Source organism: Tamandua tetradactyla, chromosome Y (genome assembly GCF_023851605.1).
Source record: "Tamandua tetradactyla isolate mTamTet1 chromosome Y, mTamTet1.pri, whole genome shotgun sequence".
In the NCBI taxonomy this organism is placed as follows: Eukaryota; Metazoa; Chordata; class Mammalia; order Pilosa; family Myrmecophagidae; genus Tamandua; species Tamandua tetradactyla.
In genome coordinates, this window is record NC_135354.1 from 15,439,895 (window position 1) to 15,462,368 (window position 22,474).

The window sequence follows — 22,474 nt, forward strand, 5'->3', positions numbered from 1 at the left end:
GGAGCTGCTGGGGGCCCCCGCAGTGGTGTGCGGCTCAGGGAAGACCCACCCTCCACCTTGCCAGTGCAGGCTGCCCCCACGCCTACTTCCAGGGTGCCTATGCACAAGTGACTTGACATCTCTGTCCCCTCACAAAACGGGCACCAGAATACTGTCCACTTGGAGGACTGTTGGGAGATGAAATACATAGCACACAGAACAGCATTTCCCAATGTGTGGTCTCGGGCACCTGGGAGGCACAAAGGCCCTTTCAGGGTCCACAGGTCCAAACTCTTCCTCCTAAAACCAACAGGTTGGGTGCATTTCCACCCCCATTCTCTCACGAGGGAGCCATGAAGTTTCCAGATGCTTGCAAGGGATTCCATATGAAAAGGGTCTGTGGTAGTTAGGTTCAGGTGTCAACTTGGCCGGGTGAAGGCACCTAGTCTTGTTGCTGTGGCCATGAGCCACTGGTACTTGAACCTCATCTGTTGCTGATTACATCTGCAGTCGGCTAGGAGGCATGTCTGCTGCAATGAGTGACGTTTGACTTAATTGGCTGGTGCTTAAATGAGAGAGCTCAATGTAGCACAGCCTAGCAGTTCAGCATACCTCATCTCAGCACTCACAGCTCAGCCCAGGCCTTTGGAGATGCAGAAATGAATCACCCCAGGGAACATTGCTGGAACCCAGAGGCCTGGAGAGAAGGCCAGCAGAGATCACCCCTTGTCTTCCCGTGTAAGAAAGAACCTCGGTTGAAAGTTAGCTGCTTTTCCTCTGAAGAACTACATGCTAACTAAATAAATCCCTTTTATTAAAAGCCAATCCATCTCTGGTGTGTTGCATTCTGGCAGGTAGCAAACTAGAACAGGGTGCATGCACATGGGAGATGGTTACTTGTCATAAAGACATGAAAATGTTATTTATGTTAGCATGTAATAGATTCATTATGGATTTATTATTACATGACTATAATTTTTTAATTTCTCAAACTTAATTTCTATTATAATAAATATCAGTAGATACACTCCGCATGAATAAAAACTCTTTAGGGTCCTCAAGAATTTTTAAGAGTATAAACAGAGGGGAGCTTTTTGATCCCAGGAACGAAATGTTGAGTAGCTGAATTGGAACCATGCCTGGCCCATGGAAGTGGGGGAGCTGGGGGCGGGGAGGGCTCGGTTGCTCCCCAGTGGGGGCACAGCTTCTCCGTCTGCAGCCACTGCCCTGCCCACTCCTTCCCATGGGCACCAGCAGTTCTTTGGCCCAGCGCTGTGGAGACTCACCAGTTCGCTTACTCTCCTTCCTCAGAGCCACGAGCCAACCTGCCTTATTCACATTTCTCTAAATTAACTCACTGATTGTGTTTTAAGAGTAATTCATGTTCATGCTTCAGGTATGTATATGACACCCAAGACTCAGAGTTAGAGCTCTGAAAGTCAGTGGTACCCCATATAGCAGCGGTTAAAAAAGTTGAAAAAGGGATCAGACTTCAACTAGAGGTGTGAAGGAAGCTGATGTGGATAGGACTGGGGTAGAGCAGAATACAGGGTAAAGGATGCTACTGTCCATATTTTAAAAGTTCAACTTCTTAAAACTTCAACTTACCACCCTCCCCTCTGTGTGAGGCATGATTCCCAGGGGTGTAAATCTCCCTGGCAGCATGGGGCAGAACTCCCAGGAGTAGCTGGGACCTGGCCTCATGGGGTTGAAAGATGTTGATTTAGTGCAAAATTTATATTTTGGGTACTGTGCATTACCTAATTTAACTTGTATGGTCAGTTTAGTTGAATGTATGAATACATGGAATTTTGAATAGGGTGTGAGATCTTGTTGCTTTGTCCAGGTTAGTGTGATGCCCCAATATATCCCAGAGTAATATGGGCAATGAATAAAGAAGTATTTGCAAAGTCCATTTGGGGTCTGGGGAGAAAGGAGGAAATATTAAGCTTCTCCGTTTGGAGAATTTCTGATATTCTCACAAGCAGTGGGGACAACCAAATCAATAGACTAAGCCCTTGATCTTGGGGTTTGTCCCTATGAAACTTATCCCCACAAAGAATAGGCTAAGCCTACTTAACATTAGGCCTGAGAGTCGCCCCCAGAGAACCTCTTTTGTTGCTCAGATGTGGCTTCTCTCTCTCTCTCAGCCAACTCGGCAGGTGAACCCACTGCCCTCCGCACTACATGGGACATGACTCCTAGGGGTGTAAATCTCCCTGGCAATGAGGGACAGAACTCTCGGGAGGAGCTGGGACCCGGCATTATGGGGTTGAGAAAGCCTTCTTGACCAAAAGGGGGAAGAGACAAATGAGACAAAATAAAATATCAGTGGCTGAGAGATTTTAAACACGGTCGAGAGGTTATCCTGGAGGTTATGCATTATATAGATATTCCCTTTTTAGTTTATGGTGTAGTGGAGTGGCTGGAAGGAAATATCTGAAACTGTTGAGCTGTGTTCCAGTAGCTTTGATTCTTGAAGACGACTGTTTAATGATACAGCTTTTACAATGTGACTGTGTGATTGTGAAAACCTTGTGCCTGATGCTCCTTTTATCCAAGGTATGGACAGATGAGTAAAAAAAAAAAATGGATAAAAAAATAAATAATAGGGGGAATAAGGGTTAAAATAAATGGGGTAGATTGAAATACTAGTGGTCAATGAGAGGGAGCAGTAAGGGGTATGGTATGCATGAGTTTTTTGCTTTCTCTCTTTATTTCTTTTTCTGGAGTGATGCAAATGTTCTAAAAATGATCATGATGATGAATCACAGCTATGTGATGACATTGTGAGCCACTGATTGTATGTCATGCACGGAATGTGTGTGTGTGAAGATTTCTGGATTAAAAAAGAAAACAGTAATCCATGTTCATGGCAAAAAATTAGAGCCTGCAAAGGGGGTATTGGGTTAGAAGGTTATGTTCTCTTGCCAGTACCCCCAATCCCAGGTCCACTTCCAGAACAAACTACTTTTCACCAGTTCCTGTAAGCCCAGATTCTCTATTCCTAGGCAAACACATGTATTGTATATTTATATACATTTTTTGATACAAAAACATATATATCTCATTTAATTTTCACAGAAATTGAACCATTTCTACACAGACTTTCCTGCAACTTGCATGTTTACTTGGCTAAGTACCTCGAACAGCTTTCCTGATGGATGTGCTGACCCCGTGCTCCTGGCTTCCCTAACTCTCTTGCTCTCTAATGGAAACCCCACACATGGCTGGTAATCACTGACAGTAGCGCCCACAGATGGACTCTGAATGAGGCATTGCCCTCCCATCCCAGACCCCTCCTGCCTTCTAGAGTTCCTGGTGCTGTCTTTCATGGACTTTCCATGCACACTCACAGGTGTGGAGAGAAAGCACGTGCATGTCTTTGTATTTACACAAAGGAGTCTCTAAGGTTTCCTTTGTTCTGTGATGCTTCTCTGCAGTGAGGGATCTGTCTACCACAGGCTGTGCACACACACACACACACACACACACACCTGCACACGCACGTGTGAATACGTGTATGGGGTGTGTGTCCGTGCTGTCATCTCTCACCTGGAGTCCTACAGGAGCCTCCTGGCGGCTTTCCTGGTGCCCCTCGCCCGCTGCAGGTGGCGTTCACCCTGGGCCAGGCCAGGCCTGGGACAGCAGAGGCCCCGGCCTCTTCTGGGCACAGCCTTCTCTAACATCCAGTGAAGCTACGGACCCCTTCCCAGAAGAAAATGCTTTTAAATGCATAAAACGTGATCTCCAGGATCAAAAAGGGAAATCCCATTTTGTTGAAAAACAGAAGATTTTTGTCAGTGTGCAGATCATAATTCATGCCACTGCTTTCTCCACAGCCCCTCCCGTCTTCTCGCCCCTTGTGACTCGGCTCATATCCTGGGGCGCATCGCCACAAGCGCTCCCTTGCGAACCGCCTCATCCCTCTCTTCCTGTCGTGGAGAAAACCTCCTAGCCAGACAGAAAGATGTCAATGTAAGTCCTTAATGAATCGGGGTTTCTAATGACAGGCCTGGACACTGGAATGCAAAACTGTTGGGCAGAGTCCTCCAAACCTGAGTACATGTCCTCAAAAGCAGCGTTCTGCTCAGACCTCACATGAAAGATAGGTGGGCTTGCCGTCACCTTCCCTCAGCAGCAGGACAAGGCCACACCTGTGCCCCTGCCAGCCGAGGCGGCTTGCCATCCCTGTGACCCACTTGAATTTCCCTCTTTAACAGCTAATTCAATGCCCTTGCATGTTCAAATCCCTCCTGCCAGCCCCCGGGCAGCACCTCCAAGAAGCTCTCACAGGCCATTAAACCCACCCAGCCCGGCTGCTCGCTTCCTGCCAACACACTGCCTCAGCTGTCCCTTCAAGAGCACCTGCTCGGGATGACCCACTCCCAAAGAACAATGTTTATAAATATGACACCTACCCGGGATGCCCTGCATGCTGGATGGGCTCCTGGTGTCAGCCTGGAACCCCTCTCACCCTGTCCTCCTGGCATCCCCTGTGTCCACTCCATGTCTCTGTGAACTGTTTGCCACGTCCCCTCCCGCCCGCCTGCTGGACCAGACTGTAGGTTTCCACCTTCCTATTTCACACCTGTGCACGGGCACACCCATGCCCACAGCGGCCTGCCCCCTCCTGCTTCTCACCCTTGGGCTCCAACTTGGGGTAAGGATGGACAATTCTCCTTTGAAGGCCTCCCTCATTCACGCAGCTTCAGCTCTCCTTTTTCTGCACTCTGCAGCATGTTTTGTACCTGGCTCACAACCCCTATTTCTTCCTGTCTCCATCTGTCACCTGAAAGTCTGTCTCGTTGCACAGCAGGTCTTCCATCAGGAGCGGGAGGCGAGCTCCCCATCCATGTCCTTCCCAGCACCGAGGAGGGTGCTCTGAGCAGAGGAGTTGCTCAGATGACATGTACTACATTTTATTAATCTAAATTCTATGATTTCCTTGCTGCTCTATCTATTAGCTGTTGCTGCCTAACAAATCACCACAAATTTAGCAGCTTACACCACCCACATTTACCCTCGGCCAGTTTCCATGGGGGAGGAGCCCATGTGCAGCTCAGCTGGGACCTCGACTCTGCCTCCCACGCTGGAATGCAAGGCTGGGCTGGGCTGGTCTGGTCTGGGATGCCGTCTCATCTGGAAGCTCAACTGGGGAAGCATCGTCTTCCAAGCTCAGCTGGGCTGTGGGCAGAATTCATTTCCTTGGGGCTGTAGAACTCCCGGCACTTGGTTCTTCAAAGCCAGCAACAGGGAGAGGCCCTCTGCTAAGAAAGCCAGTCCCTCCTTCTCCCCCCGAATTAACTCAGGCCCACCCAGGATACTCTCCCTTCTGACCAGGGACCTTAATTACATCTTCAAAGTCCCTTCCCCTGTGCCATATTCTGTTCACTGGAAGCAAGTCAGAGGTCCCACCCATGCTCAAGGGAGGGGTTTATACAGGGGGTGGGGGCCCTGAGACCAGCAGGGGGTCTGGCCACAACACCACTGCGTAATCCCCAGAGGCTTCACCTCACCATGCCAGGGACTGGGTCAGGCAATCTTTTCAGAAAGAGAAGAACCCAGGAACCTGATGGCCTGAACTTTTAGAGATGAAGTAACGAAGTCTTTCATGAGAAGTCCTGCTTAACCACAGAGACTGTCCTCTGAATCCAAAAGCAAAAAGAACTGGGGATCACGGAGGCCTGGGGAGTCAGGGACAGAAGACAAGAGCCCCAGAGGGCCCGCCTCCCTGAGAAATCCTTTGCACTTGACCTTGGGATGGGAGAGGGTGTGGCCTGGGCATGACACTGCCGGGACAGACTTGGGGGTGGCCGGGCAGCGGATGTCTTCCCTGCTGGGTCCCAGCTCCCTGCTCCCCTGCCAGCCCAGGAGGGCTCGGGTCCCTGGCTGATTCCCCCGGGGAAAGCTGTGGCAGCCCAGGCCCCCTGCTCCAGGGGAGATGGTCACCGTCACGTGTGGAGGGGCTTCTCTTCTGGGTAAAGCTGGGTCTTTATCTACTGGGCAAAGCCCCCATCTAGTGGGGGTGTCACGGGGCGCAACAGGAAAGAGTGGCTGCGGCCATGCTGGCAGCCCGGTGCGGGGCTGAGGCCCTGGGGCCCTAGGGCCCCGGGACCAGGAACGGAGCTTGTGTGTTTGGCCTGCGCCTCCCTCCTGGCTCCCAGGGACGCAGGGGTCATGCTGGGCCCACTGAGGCCGCTGAGCAGCCCACCCCAGCCCACCCCAGCCCAGGACCGGGCCTGTGACCCGAGCAGCACCGGGCCTGGTGGGGTCACGGCAAAGGCAGAGGCCCCTGCAGAGACTCGCTGCCCTCCGGGACATCCGTTGTCCTGGAACAAACAGGCAGGAGCAGGGATCCGCAGGCCCCGCCCGGGAGCAGCAGCTGGCACGGGGCGCTCCTCGGGCCCTGGCGGCCTGGGCCTTCCCTCCTGGGGGTCGGGAGCCGCCATGGCGCGCAGCTGCTCTGCTCCATCCGCTGGTTGGTCGGTCCATCTGTCGCCCTGGGCCGCCTCTATACCACGCAGTGTTGTGGGCCCCCCACCCAGGGGCGAGCACAAGAGGTCGGGGCCACTGGCAGAGAGTCCCCTGGCTGCCGTGAAAAGGCCCCACCAACCGGGTGGCTCCACCCGGCAGCAGCGCACCCCTGCATCACTGCGGGCCAGGAGGGCGAAATCAGGGGTGGCGGGGCCTTGCTGCCTGGGACTCCTGTAGGGCAGCACTCCTTCCCTGCCCCCTCCAGCCTCGGGTTGGGGAAGGCGATCCTGGGCCTACCTCGGCTCGGGGCCCCACCGACCCGGCCTCGGTTTCTGCCAGTGCAGGCAGACCTGCCTTCTCCTTGGGTCGTGACGCTGAGCCCAGATCATTCTCTTCTTAGAAGGACACCAGCCATGAAGGATTCAGGGTACCCCCCCGCATCCAGTAGGACCTCGTCCTGACCACCTGAAGATAATTCTTGCCACAGTCTCCTCTAGGAACAGCAGCTTGCAAGGAGCCTGTTGCAGCCATGTACTTCCCAGAAGAAGGAAAGGCCATTCCATGGTGGCCTCCAGGAACCCTCAGTCCCACAGAAGAGATTCGTTCAAGGGCTTCCCATTCCATGTAGCGTCTTCCTTTGATAGGAATTCAGATTCCATGTTCAAGATGCCAAAGGTGAAAGGACATTTTTTTGGACAGCTATTACTTTCATTATCCCTGAAACTTTACAGCCCATCACAACTTCTAGGACGCTTTCCTATCGGGGAAATTAATTCAATTTGTGTGGCCAAGCATTGGGCATGATACGAAGACTAAAAGAAAAAGGCCTTGACTCCGTTCTTCAGAGATTCGTATGTTAGTGGTGTAATTAGATCTGTAATATAAGTTAATTATAATTTCAAGCAAATTTGTATAATGCTTTGACAGGGGCTCAATATGGAATAAAGAGGCACAGATCAATTTCAGCTAAGGAGTTTGAACTGGTCCCGGAGAGGGCAGCACGTGAATAGAGACTTAAGGTGCAATTTAGACTTTGATGGGTTGATATTGGGCAAGGGGGCTGGAAGGGACTCTAGACAGGAGGTAGCAACTAAGTGACCCAGTGGAAGTTTCCAAGCCTCACCCTCTCTTCTCCTGCATAAGGAGGGCATGGCAGGAGGGGACAAGCTGGGTCAGGCTGGGTACGGGCGAGTAGCAGGTGTTTTCGAGGTGCAGGGGTAATTGGAGTGGCAAATGTCAATTGGGACTAGATTGAGAAGGGCTGCAAAGTGCCTGGCTAAACATTCCAGAGCTCACTTTATTAGTCATGAGCTGCATCCATCTCTACGACTGTGGCTGCAGGTGATGGAAACCCAACTGGCATAAGCTTAAGCAGAGGATTTATAGACCCTGTCTATCATCCAACTCTGAGCACCTTTAGAGCTGGTCCTCAGGGACTGGTGGAACAAGGGATTTGAACACCATCAAGAACTGCAGGCTGGAATTCCCATCCCCACCCCCATTGGGAATGGACTTTTGAATCACCACATCCAGTCCCTAACTGTCTCCTGCCTCTGAATGCCACAAACACAAAGTTGAGTGAAAGAAGCCAGTCACAAAGGAATGCCCACTGCATGATTTTGATTTTGAAAGACAGGCAAAACGGAACCACAGTGTTCAAGGATGCATCCTGGGGTGGTCAAAGTGATCAGAAAAGCACGCCAGTGGTGATATTCTATACCTTAGACTGAGTGATGGAAAGATGAGTGTTTCCATTGCAATACTGCATTAAGCTGTACACTTAGGGATTTGTGTGCTTTCTATAGTTTTAAAGGAAAGATCATAGTCCCTCCAACCCAGTTAAAAATGTCTCTGTCTTAGCATGTAGCCTTGCAGTTCTATATCTACTCTTGTCCATATTGTGCATACTATGTTGTGACACATTGTCCGTGCTTAATATATGGTGAACCTCTTCATTCTGGTCATGTTCATTTTAATGGCAAGTTGAATGGCTATTGTCAAAAAAGACTAGAAATACAAAATCAGAAAACAAAAAGCTAGAAATACAAGCTGTTGAGAAGAGATGGATGAACTAGAACTTTTGTACGCCGCTGGGGGGAGTGTAAGATGGTTCAGCCACTTTGGGAAATAATTGAGCCATTTCTTAAAATGTTAGACATACCTTCCATGCAGCCCAGCAGTTCCACGCCCTGCTGTCCACACAAAGGACTAAGAACATGTGTCCATGGAAGGCTTTAGAAAAAAGATGATTATAGCAGGATTATTCGTAATCGCAAAAACTTGGAGTCCGTCCAAATGCCCAGAAACCCAGGAAGGAATAAAACAATGTGTGGTCTTCTGTACATTGCTGGAATACTCCTCATCGATAACAAGGAATGACCTTTTTTGGAGTAATGACAGTGTTGGACAATCTATCGTGGTGATGAATGCACAACTATGTGATGATACTGCGAGCCACTGATTGCATATTTTGGATGGACTGTGTGGTGTGTGAATGTATTAGTTAGGGTTCTCTAGAGAAACAGAACCAACAGGGAACACTTGCAAATATAAAATTTATGAAAGTGTCTCACGTGACCGTAGGAACGCAGAGTCCAAAATCCACAGGGCAGGCTGCGAAGCCGATGACTCCAATGGATGGCCTGGACGAACTCCACAGGAGAGGCTCACCAGCCAAAGCAGGAATGGAACCTGTCTCCTCTGAGTCCTCCTTAAAAGGCTTCCCATGATTGGATTTAGCATCACTAATTGCAGAAGACACTCCCCTTTGGCTGATTACAAATGGAATCAGCTGTGGATGTAGCTGACGTGATCATGAGCTAATCCTATGAAATGTCCTCATTGCAACAAACAGGCCAGCGCTTGCCCAATCAGATGAACAGGTACCATAACTTGGCCAAGTTGACACCTGTCCCTAACCATGACAGTCCACCCCTTGTCAACTTGGCACCTATATATATATATCACCTTAGACCATACTTAATTTCCAAATGAAAACAAATAAGCACACATTTTTTCTTTTACCTGACAATGCTCAACTGTCCAGCATATAACTGGAAACACATTAAATCTCTCCAGAATAGGGTGCAAATCCTTGGGCAACATTCATTCTTAAACTTGATATCTTACAACTTAAATAGTATAACACAAACAAAACAGCATTACAGTCCTCGTTTCTGTAACTGATCACGTGGTCGAAGTTCATATTTATCACTACCTTCTTCCACTACCCATTCCATGTTCCCTTTCCCCTCAGCAAGCACTTCAGCTGGCCGTGGTTCTTTGCCTGGTGGGGTGACCCAAACCTTCATTCCTGAAGTCTCAGAGCCATTAGTGGTCCTGCCTGGATTGTGTTGTTGCAGTTTTCCATTGATTTTAATCACAGGGCATGGCAGTACTAATAGACGCCCCAGGGGATCTCCTATATTCCAAGAAAACTCTTCTTTACCTCCATTATGTAGTTGCAGTCCTACTTCCTTATGATAGTCAGGGTCAATTACCCCAGACAATAATGTAACCCCCTTCTTGGTGTGTTGATCCAGAGGCATAAGTAGCCCAAAGTGGCCAGGTGGCAATCTTAACTTCCAGTTCAGTGGTATCACTGTTGTTTCTCCTGGAGAAAGCACACCCCGTTTTGGAACTAAAACCTGTAGACCAGCAGAACTCAGGGTAGCAGGGACAGGAAGCAAAAATTTTCCTAGTGGATCACTAGGAGTAATAGTGAGTGGCACCACACCCATTTCCACCCCTTGGTTCCTGGACCCATGGATCCTGGCTATGGGAGAAACAGCACCATACAGTGGACGCTGATTGAGAGCATACACAGCTTCCTGGAGAACATTACCCCAGCCTTTCAAGTTTTTGCCACCTAGTTGGCACCGTAATTGAGTTTTCAAAAGGCCATTCCACCGTTCTATCAATCCAGCTGCTTCTGGATGATGGGGAACATGGTAAGACCAGAGAATTCCATGAGCATGTGCCCATTCCCGCACTTCATTTGCTGTGAAGTGTGTTCCTTGATCCGAAGCAATGCTATGTGGAATACCATGACGATGGATAAGGCATTCTGTAAGCCCACGGATAGTAGTTTTGGCAGAAGCATTGCGTGCAGGGAAAGCAAACCCATATCCAGAGTATGTGTCTATTCCAGTTAGAACAAATCGCTGCCCCTTCCATGAAGGGAGTGGTCCAATGTGATCAACCTGCCACCATGTAGCTGGCTGGTCACCTCGGGGAATGGTGCCATATCGGGGGCTGAGTGTGGGTCTCTGCTGCTGGCAGATTGGGCACTCAGCAGTGGCTGTAGCCAGGTCAGCCTTGGTGAGTGGAAGTCCATGTTGCTGAGCCCATGCATAACCTCCATCCCTACCACCATGACCACTTTTTTCATGAGCCCATTGGGCAATAACAGGAGTTGCTGGGGAAAGAGGCTGACTGGTATCCATAGAACGGGTCATCTTATCCACTTGATTATTAAAATCTTCCTCTGCTGAAGTCACCCTCTGGTGTGCATTCACATGGGACACAAATATCTTCATGTTTTTAGCCCACTCAGAAAGGTCTATCCACATACTTCTTCCCCAGACCTCTTTGTCACCAATTTTCCAATTATGGTCTTTCCAAGTCCCTGACCATCCAGCCAAACTATTAGCAACAGCCCATGAGTCAGTATAAAAACGCACCTCTGGCCAGTTTTCCTTCCAAGCAAAATGAACAACCAGGTGCACTGCTCGAAGTTCTGCCCACTGGGAGGATTTCCCCTCACCACTGTCCTTCAAGGACACCCCAGAAAGGGGTTGTAATGCTGCAGCTGTCCACTTTCGGGTGGTACCTGCATATCGTGCTGAACCATCTGTAAACCAGGCCCGAGTTTTCTCTTCCTCAGTCAATTCACTGTAAGGAACTCCCCAAGAGGCCATAGCTCTGGTCTGGGAAAGAGAAGGTAATGTGGCAGCAGGAGTGGAAACCATGGGCATTTGTGCCACTTCTTCATGTAACTTACTTGTGCCTTCAGGACCTGCTCTGGCTCTATCTCGTATATACCATTTCCACTTTACAATAGAGTGCTGCTGTGCACGCCCAACTTTATGGCTTGGTGGGTCAGACAACAACCAACTCATGATAGGCAACTCAGGTCTCATGGTAACTTGGTGGCCCATGGTTAAGCATTCAGTCTCTACTAAGGCCCAGTAGCAGGCTAAAAGCTGTTACTCAAAAGGAGAGTAGTTATCTGCAGCAGATGGTAAGGCTTTGCTCCAAAATCCTAAGGGTCTGCGCTGTGATTCTCCTATAGAGGCCTGCCAAAGGCTCCAGACAGCATCTCTATTTGCCACTGACACTTCCAGCACCATTGGATCTGCTGGATCATATGGCCCAAGTGGCAGAGCAGCTTGCACAGCAGCCTGGACCTGTCACAGAGCCTCCTCTTGTTCAGGTCCCCACTCAAAATTAGCAGCTTTTCTGGTCACTCGATAAATGGGCCGGAGTAGCACACCCAAATGAGGAATATGTTGTCGCCAAAATCCAAAAAGACCCACTAGGCGTTGTGCCTCTTTTTTGGTTGTGGGAGGGGCCAGATGCAGCAATTTATCCTTCACCTTAGAAGGGATATCTCGACATGCCCCACACCACTGGACACCTAGAAATTTTACTGAGGTAGAAGGCCCCTGTATTTTTGTTGGATTTATCTCCCATCCTCTGACACGCAAATGCCTTACCAGTAAATCTAGAGTAGTTGCTACTTCTTGCTCACTAGGTCCAATCAACATGATATCATCAATATAATGGACCAGTGTGATGTCTTGTGGGAGGGAGAAATGATCAAGGTCTCTGCGAACAAGATTATGACATAGGGCTGGAGAGTTGATATACCCCTGAGGTAGGACAGTGAAAGTATATTGCTGACCTTGCCAGCTGAAAGAAAACTGTTTCTGGTGGTCCTTACTAGTAGCTATTGAGAAAAAAGCATTTGCCAGATCAATAGCTGCATACCAGGTACCAGGGGATGTATTGATTTGCTCAAGCAATGATACTACATCTGGAACAGCAGCTGCAATTGGAGTTACCACCTGGTTGAGTTTACGATAATCCACTGTCATTCTCCAAGACCCATTTGTTTTCTGCACAGGCCAAATAGGAGAGTTGAATGGGGATGTGGTGGGAATCACCACCCCTGCATCTTTCAAGTCCTTAAGAGTGGCAGTAATCTCTGCAATCCCTCCAGGAATACGGTATTGCTTTTGATTTACTATTTTGCTTGGTAGGGGCAGTTCTAGTGGCTTCCACTTGGCCTTTCCCACCATAATAGCCCTCACTGCATGAGTTAGAGAACCAACATGGGGATTCTGCCAGTTGCTCAGTATGTCTATGCCAATTATACATTCCGGAACTGGGGAAATAACTACAGGATGGGTCCGGGGGCCCACTGGACCCACTGTGAGATGGACCTGAGCTAAAACTCCATTGATCACCTGGCCTCCATAAGCCCCCACTCTGACTGGTGGTCCAGAGTGACGGTTTGGGTCCCCTGGAATTAATGTCACTTCTGAACCAGTGTCTAATAATCCCCGAATATCTGATCATTTCCTTTTCCCCAATGCACAGTTACCCTGGTAAAAGGCCGTCAGTCTCCTTGGGGAAGACTTAGAGGAAGGTTAACAGTATAAATTTGTGGCAGTGTGACAGGTTTCTTCCCCATAGGGACCTGGCCTTCCCTTCATTCAAGGGGCTCAGGGTCTGTAAACTGCTTCAAGTCTGGAAATTGGTTAAGGGGCCTTGACTCTGTGTTTTTGTAATTCAGGTTAGACTTCTGTTCCCTTGAACTAGAACTCTTTTGTTTATACAGCTCCAACAAGAATTTAGTAGGCTGCCCTTCTATTGTATTTCTAGGCACCCCATGATTTACTAGCCAATGCCACAAATCTCTGCGTGTCATATAATTTTGATGCCTCCTTTGAGTTTGTTGTCTATTATAAGACCCACGTCTACCCTGTCTTTGGTGATTAAGTGCTGCCACCTGGCTTCTGCCAACTCAGGATCCTGTCATCCCCATTGTGTTTAAGGATTCCAGCTCAGTGACAGCAGTTCCTACAGTAATATCTGGCCTACAGAGAAGTGCAACCACAGAGCTCTGGAGGGATGATGGTGCTAGTCTCACAAATTTATTTCTCACTGTTCTGGTAAAAGGTGTATCCTCTGGACATTCCTGGGGTGTAAGAGCAGGCTTTGCATGATAAATCCACTCTAACATCCCAATCTCTCTAAGCCTCTGGATCCCCTCATCTACATTATACCAGGGCAGTTCTGGCATTTCAACCTCAGGTAATGTTGACCACCTTTTGATCCACGTTTCAACCAACCACCCAAACAAGCTGTTAACACCTTTTCTAACTGCTCTAGCTATAACATTGAATGCAGAATCTCTGCTTAGTGGGCCCATATCAATAAATTCAGCCTGATCCAGCCTTATATTCCTCCCACCATTATCCCACACTCTTAAAATCCATTGCCACACATATTCCCCTGATTTCTGTCTATATAAATTGGAAAACTCACACAGTTCTTTTGGAGTATAATATACCTCCTCATGTGTGATACTTTGTACCTCACCTTTAGGGGCCTGTTGGGACTTTAGTCTAGTTATAGGTCTAGAAGAAATGAGGGGTGGTGGGGGTGGGTCATGAAAAGAATTAGAAATATCTTCCAAGCCATTTGCTTCAGGGCTTTCATTTGCAGTTTCATCTGGTGAAACAGGATTAATAACTCTAGGGCTAATCCCTTCAGGAGGAGGTTGGGTGGCCAATTCCTCAAGGCAGGCTGGAGGTGGGGCGGCTATGTCCTCAGGGCAGACTATTACAGGGTTATCTAAAGAAGGCTCAGCATGGTCTAGGGTTTCAACCTCACCCCCAACATCATTATCAATCCATATGTCACCATCCCATTTTTCAGGGTCCCACTCCTTTCCAATCAATGCCCTCACTTTAACAGCAGACACCATGCAAGACTGAGATTTCAGTTTACGTTGTAAAGTTGCTACTCTAACAATAAGATTCTGAGTCTGATTTTCAGAGAGCTCAAGTCTACGGCTACAGGAAATAAAATTTTCCTTCAGGATACTCATAGAAACCTCTACATCTTTCAGACGGCACTTAAGCTTCTTGTTTGAAGCCTTAAGCCCATCCCTTTCATCCTTTAATGTAGACAGTGTATCTAACAACAACCAACCAACATCTCTATAACTCTTATTTCTACAAAACTCTGTAAAGATGTCAAAAACATTATCCCCCAGAGTCTGGCTTCATACAAGTGAAGCATTAGGAGAATCGAATGATGATATTTTGACTATCTCCTTTGCCAACTCAGTCCATGGATTGGGAGTGTCATTCTGATTACGGGAATCAGAGTCCTTAGTGTCTCTGAGCCCAGTCAGAGTAGAAAACCATTCATAAAAACCCATTTTTAAGATTCTGTTCCTTAAGAACCACTCCCGGTACCAAGATGTATTAGTTAGGGTTCTCTAGAGAAACAGAACCAACAGGGAACACTTGCAAATATAAAATTTATGAAAGTGTCTCACGTGACCGTAGGAACGCAGAGTCCAAAATCCACAGGGCAGGCTGCGAAGCCGATGACTCCAATGGATGGCCTGGACGAACTCCACAGGAGAGGATCACCAGCCAAAGCAGGAATGGAACCTGTCTCCTCTGAGTCCTCCTTAAAAGGCTTCCCATGATTGGATTTAGCATCACTAATTGCAGAAGACACTCCCCTTTGGCTGATTACAAATGGAATCAGCTGTGGATGTAGCTGACGTGATCATGAGCTAATCCTATGAAATGTCCTCATTGCAACAAACAGGCCAGCGCTTGCCCAATCAGATGAACAGGTACCATAACTTGGCCAAGTTGACACAGGTCCCTAACCATGACAGTGAATATATCTCAATAGAAATGAATTTTTTAAAAAGGAACAAACTACCCCTACCTGCTGCAACTAGATGAACCTGGAAAGTGTTACACTAAGCGAAAAGAACCAAACACAAACTGTTGACACATTTAGAATTGCATTTATACTTGCAGCATTGCTGCGTAGCCCCATTGCATGGATCAGTATAAATCATTTCACCCAGCCTTTCTTGCAGGTTTTGAAGTTGCTTCCCAGTTTCCAATCTTACAAACAGTGCACATTTTCATGGTCAAATGGTTTCGTCAATGTTAATTATATCTTTGGACACACACCTTGTGCTGGTTTGAAAGGCAGAGAATGCTGCAGCACCAGGAAGCAGAGAGTCTACGAGCCAGTGACCTTTGGAGATGAAGAAGGAAAACGCCTCGCAGGGAGCTTCATGAAACCGGAAGCCAGGAGAGAAAGCTAGCAGATGACGCCGTGTTCGCCACGTGCCCTTCCTGATGAGAGAGAAGCCCTGACCGTGTTGGCCATGTGCCCTTCCTGATGCGAGAGAAGCCCTGACTGTGTTGGCCACATGCCCTTCCTGATGAGAGAGGAACCCTGACCGTGTTCGCCATGTGCCTTTCCAGCTGAGAGAGAAGCTCTGACTGTGCTCGCCATGTGCCTTCTCACTCGAGAGAGAAACCCTGAACTTCACTGGCCTTCTTGAACTGCAGTATCTGTCCCTGGATGCCTTTGATTGGACATTTCTATAGACTTGTTTTAATTGGGACATTTTCTCGGCCTTAGAAACTATAAACGAGCAACTTATTAAATTCCCCTTTTTAAAAGCCCCTCTGTTTCTGGGATACTGCATTCTAGCAGCTAGCAAACTAGAGCACGCCTGAAGCAGAACTGCCTGTTTGAAAGGTCTGTGCATTGTGAGACTTGCGATCAGGACCCCGGAACGGCCCTTCACAGCGTGTGCGCAGCCTGAACTCCCTGCAGCAGCACCAAGGCCCATGCGTCTCTGTCCGGAGGGGAGCACGTCCCTCCTGGGTGCTGCTGGTCCCCGGGGAGGGGCGGGGATGGAGGGGGGGCACGACCCCAGGCCGAGGCCCCCTCACCACGCCCCGTATTTCTTTGCAGTTCCTCGGAGCACACGACCACCCTGCTCTTAGCCCTCAGCAGCGTCCACCACCAAGTGGCCGGCCTGGCTGCTGGCACCGTGGGCTGGGTCCTGTCCGTCATCTCCATGGACCTGGCGGCCTGGTGCGTGTGGCACCTCGGCTCCAACCCGCCCTACCAGTCCGGCCTGGTGTGCGTGGGCATGGGGAGGACGTGCGTGTACCACCACGCCAACCACTTCTGCAAGGACCCGCTCTGCTACGGCTACGCCTCCTACGGCGCCTCCCTGCCGCCGCGCCTCCGCGGGGCCCACGGCCTCCTGCTGACCGCCATCCTCCTGGGCCTCCTGGGCCAAGTCAGCGCCGTCGTCGCGCTCCGGACCGCATACGTCGGGCTCCGGCGCAGGGAGGCCACCTCCCTTCCGTTCCTGGTCACGGGAGCCCTGCACATCACAGCCGGCCTGTGTGTCTGCGGCACAGTGGGCGTGAACTACTTCACGGTGATGCGGGAAGAGGGCATCTCCTTCCCCCCATCTTTCCAACTGCCCTTCAAGCCGGACACCCAGGAAGTCGGGAGGGCGAGCGTCGTGGCGTCCCTGGGCGCCCTGCTGCTGCTGGTCAGCGGCTTTACCTTCCTCTCGTACAACTCTTCCTCCCAGAACCGAGTGCACCCCGAGTTCCCGCGGCGGGAGCTCCCCGATGACATGGGCTCTCCCCACCCACCGTGAGCCGGAGGCGGCCGGCAGCAGCACCAGGACCCACGGCCAGGCATTGCCAGGGTCTCAGGACTTGATTAGACGTCACTGGGGCAGAAACTGTTGCCCCCCCCCCCCCCGGTATCTTCTGTGTCTAAACTGGGTTGGTGGTTTGACTGGTTGAATGAAGAAACCTGTTAAAAATAAAATCTTGCCTAGCTGCCAGTCACTTGGACGGGGTCTGGATTTCCATTCTTCTTAGCTAAAATAAATCATCAATACTCTAAATCTAGTGTGTGGACATGAGAGTCTGGGAACATGTTAACCTCCCTCTTAAGCTTCTGCTAGCCAGTGATTGGCCTGAATTCCTATGGCATGAAAAGAAATTCTCCAAAACACATACAAGTAGAGAGAATAGGGTGAGGCCTCTGCATGCAGCTGTCTGCACCCGCAGCAGTCAGCACGAGCCCGCCACATTAGCTGCCTCTCTCCTGTCTTTCTACTTCGTCTGGTTTTTTTTCTCCAAAGTATTTCAAGGTAAAGCCCAGACATCATGTCCCTTCATCCCCACATATTTCAGTGTCCTTCTCTAAAAAATATGCACATTTCCTTACCTGATCACATACCACCTAAACACATTTTTAACAATTATTCCTTGTTATTATGAAATACCCAATCAGAAATGTTTAGTGCCTCAAAAATAGTTGTACAGTTTATTTGCTCCACATTTGCTGCCTACTTTTTCTCTTCAGTTTTAATCTAATGCAGTCTCCTTCACTCTCCAACCCCCACCTTCCCCTCCTCTTCCTCTTCTTCTCCTCCTCCTTTTCCTTCTTCCTTCTTCCCTTTATTTCCCGAGGAAACCAGGCCAATTGTCCTGTAGAATTCCCCACAATCAGGAGGTCCATTTGCCTCCTAATGTCATTTAACTTGTTGTCTCTTGATTAGATTTGGGCTCAGCTTTTCAGGGACCGGGATTACATAGGGGCTACCAGCTACCTCAGATGGACTGCACTGTACCAGGAGGCACATGATGATCTCCCCCCATTTCGGGACGCGAAGGTTGCTTGATAGATTCTCCAGGTGAAGACCTGATGCCTATTTTAAATTTTCTCATCAAACATCCTCCTAATGGTTTTATCTATTGATGGTCCTGGTTTGAATCAGTTATTTCATTAATGATTGGAAAGGATGACTTTCTAACTCACATGTTCCTGCCAGATTTATTGGCTGGGATGCTTCCGTTAAAAATAACTTTTCCTCATTGCTATGGCTGTTAGGTTACCCTTAAATTCAGTTCATTTAAAAATAATCTGGGGTAAATGCTTTGTTCTTTCCCTCTAATTAATAAGTTCCTGAGTAAGGAGGGAGTGGCCTCCTTACACTGCGGTGGTGACTGTTGCATCGTTTATTGATTTTGCTATTTTCTTTTCTCTTTTCTGTTTTGAAACATGGACTCAATTCTGGAGTTTGAACACATGGGATTTTCTTCCATGCATTCAGAAGTAGAGAGACTATTATAATGAGCCCACCTAGACTTGTTATTCAGCCCCGATAATTATCAATATGTAACCAATCTGGTTTCAACTCTACCTTCACTTGACCCCCCAAGCCAACCTTGGATTATTTTGAAACCAGTCCCTGTCAACATATCACTTTATCCAGAAGTACTTCAATATGTATTTCTAAAAGATAAGAAATAATATTTTCTTTTTAAAAGTAATCACACGTCATTTATCACACCAAAAAAGATTAACAATGATTTCTTAATAGAGTCAGATCCTTAACCCATGTTCGGATTTCCCTAACTGGCTCAGAAATGTCTCTAACAATAACAGTAACATAACAGTTTCTATGTATTCAAAGTGTTTCATTCCACTGCACCTGTTATTCCTTTTATTATCAAATTGTCTTTATCTTTGTCCTTAGAACCACTGTTATACACATACCCTTTGACAGGTCTCCATTTGTCTTTTTCTCAGGTTTAAAAATCCTTTATTCAAGATAATCAATGTATATTGTTTACTGCAAACAGTTCTTTACTTTATCAACAAAGTTTCTCTTCTAGAAAATGAGTTTCCTAAAAAGCAAAACGGTAGCACATCACTGGGTACAGCTGACAACCACATTCATCAATTGTTAGGGAGAGATATAGAAATTAAAGCATGTTTATTTGCTCTGCATCTAAATGTCTCTTATAGCCACAGTTCTTAACCTTATGGAAGCTCTCCCAGAATAGTACACAGACACACACAATTTTGCATACATTTGCAACCTTCTTGAGGCCTACTCATGTGTTTCACTTTTAAAAAAAGTAATGATTTCCAAAAATTGATTCATTCTTTCATGTACTTCCTAGAAACTCCTTCTCATAATCTTCATGTTATGTGGCTAGATTGCTCACAGCATTTTTGACATTCCAAAGGCCTCAATAAAAAATAAATGGCTGAGTAAGTACGGCATTAGTAGGTTAAAATTGGACAAATTTTCCCAGACCATGTACTCCCCCCACCAAAAAAAAAATTAGACTTCTTTAATCTTCGAATTCCACAGACCAAAGTACACTGGACAGAAATCAATGGAATGTCTTCCTTAAATAATACTTCAGTCTTTAAGAACAAAATGCTTGGAAATTTCTCCATACTGTGACATATAGTACGTCTGTCAATTAATGTATGGACCATAAATGCTGCCTATTGGACCCAAGTAGACTGAGTGCGCTCCAGAGAATATTAAACAGATGTGTGGGCAATAGATTCTTCCTCTCTGATGGGGATTTTGTAAAATCTTGGTAGTGGTCTTTGGTGAATATCCTGTCCATTTTAATTTGCATAATATCTTCAGCACACAAGCACTGGGAGCTAGGAGGCAAACTCACCCTTTCATATTTAGTTCAATAGTTCCTGACTTCTTTCCCGTATCTTTGAAAGGACCTTAGGTCTGGTCTTGGAATGACTCCCATGTATTCTTGATGCAGCTATGAGAATGACTTGTAAAATTGTTCCCTAGGCAAACACTACATTTCCCCAGTGAAATCTTTCCTTCTAGCAGGCCTATTAAGGCTAACCTTACAAATAGAGGCTTTGTAAAAGAGTTATGGATGGGAACACAGAATGATAGAACCACTCTGATAGACAGTGTAGCCATTTCTTAGAAAGCTAGCCCAGTCTTCACATAAAATTCAACAATCATGCTCTGGGTACTGATGCAAAAGAGCTGAAAATTTATGTCCGCACAAAAACCTGCATACAAATGTTTATAGTAGACTTATTCATAACTACTAAAAACTGGAAGCAGCCAAGGTGTCTTTCAATAAGTGAATAGATTGATAAAACTATATAAGGACCTGAGGACCCCTCAGAGACACAAAACCTGTGCCCTACTTCCTCTTTGAACTCCCTTTTGAGTTTTCTCTTGCTATCTTTTGAGGTTGGAAATTCCCACCAAGGCTTTGGCCCAAATATCTAATCAAACTCCAAGTTCATTACATTTACCCCAATACATAATAAAGCCCACTTGCCCTAAACCTGCCCCATAACATAACCTTTGCCCAATCAATGAGACAAGCTAAGTTCCTTTTTACGTCTATAAAAATCATTTCTCATCTGTAGAAGCTTGAAGCTGCTTCCATTTTAGCAAGTGATTTAGCTTCCTTGCAGAAGCAAAACTTTTGGTGTTTTGAATAAAATAGTGGAATGCGGAAACCTGATTCTGATTTGTCTTTCTGAAGGATAAACAAACTGTGATACATCCATATAATGGGGCATTCAACAATGAAAAGAAGTGATCCAGCCACAAAGAGGCAAAGAGGAACCTCAAACGCATATTGCTTAGTAAAAGAAGCCATTTTGAAAAGGCTATATACTGTATGATTACGAGCAAATATTTTAGAAGAAGCAAAATTATACAGAGAGTAAAAAGATCAATGGCTGCCAAGGGCTTAGGAGGAGGGAGGAAAAGATGAATCCTCGGTATTCTCTGGGTTCTCCCCTTCTGGAAACCCAGAATTTTCCAGACCATCAATTTCTGGTTTCTTTTTTACCTAAGAGTTCAGTTCTCAGCTTTTCTCTTTCCTATCACATTTTACCACAAGCTACAAAGAGAAACCAGGCTGCACTTTCCACATTTAATTTGGAAATCTCTTCTGCTAAATATCCAAGTTCATAGTTTTAAAATCTGCCTCCCATCCAAAGCCAGTCTATTTTGCCAGATTCTTTGCCACTTTAAAACAAGGATCACCTTCCTTCCAAGTTGCCAATCCACATGGATCATTTCTGTCTAAGGGCTTAGAGTCCACGTTTCTACCAACAATCTCTTCAAAGTATTCTAAGCCTTCTTTATCAAGCTTCTCACAACTCTTCCAGAATCTTCCCCGTATCCATTTAAAAAGCCATTCCAACATGTTTGGTATTTGCAGACCTCAGTAACCCATGTCTCCTGTATCAAAATCTGTTCTATTTTGCAAGCTGCTAGAATGTGATATACCAGAAATTGAACTGCTTTTAAAAAGGAAATTTATTAAGTTGCAAGCTTACAACTCCAAGGCCATGAAAATGTCCAAATGAAACCATCAAGGGAAAGATATCTTAACTCCAAAGAATGGGTCGATGAAGTTTGGGATTTCTCTCTCAGCTGCGGGGGCGCATGGTGACATCTGCTAGCTTTGTCTCCTCACTTCATAAGGCCAGTGTTTTCCTTCTATCCAAAGGTCTCTGGCTGTGTGGACTCTGTTGGTTTTGGTGGCTCTGAAGCTTTTTCAAAACGGTTCCGTCTTTAAAAACTCCAGTAAGCAACCCCACCTTGAATGGGCAGAGACACATCTCCATGGAAACAATCTAATCAAAGGTTACCACCCACAATTTGGCAGGTCACATGTCCTTGGTAACAATCAAAAAGATTCTACGTAGCAATACTGACTGAGGATTAAAGAACATTGCTTTTCTGGGATACACAACAGATTCAAACTGGCACAGATGCCAATTGTACCCAAGGTGACTTACAGATTCAGTGAAATCCCAATTAAAATTCTAACAGCCTACTTTGCAGAAATGGAAAACCAATCATCAAGTTCATATGGAAGGGTAAGCAGCCCTGACTAATCAAAGCCATCTTGAAAAAGAGGAATGTAGTTGGTGAACTCACATTTACCAATCTTAAAACTTATTTATACAGTCTTAGTAATCATAACTGTATGGTACTGGAAAATGGATATACATATAGACCAATGGAATCCAACTGAGAGCTCAGAAATCAACCCTAAAATTTATGGCCAACTGATTTTTTTTTTTTTTTTTTTTTTTTAGGGAGGAA

General features: G+C 47.0%; 1 protein-coding gene across 2 annotated transcripts in view; it reads left to right on the plus strand.

Annotated features, from left to right (window-relative positions):
- LOC143672587 (claudin-34-like) overlaps nucleotides 1-22,474 on the plus strand; it is a 44,949-nt gene that overhangs the window by 10,621 nt on the left and 11,854 nt on the right. Inside the window, exons 2-3 of one of the 2 annotated variants that reach the window (XM_077147180.1) lie at nucleotides 3,822-3,957; nucleotides 16,492-22,440. In XM_077147180.1, the coding sequence (XP_077003295.1) occupies nucleotides 3,950-3,957; nucleotides 16,492-17,197 (714 nt within the window). In that variant the 5' untranslated portion in view covers nucleotides 3,822-3,949 and the 3' untranslated portion in view covers nucleotides 17,198-22,440. Of the gene's footprint in view, nucleotides 1-3,821; nucleotides 3,958-16,491; nucleotides 22,441-22,474 lie in introns of those variants that run through there. The other variant, XR_013169907.1, reaches the window with a different exon arrangement.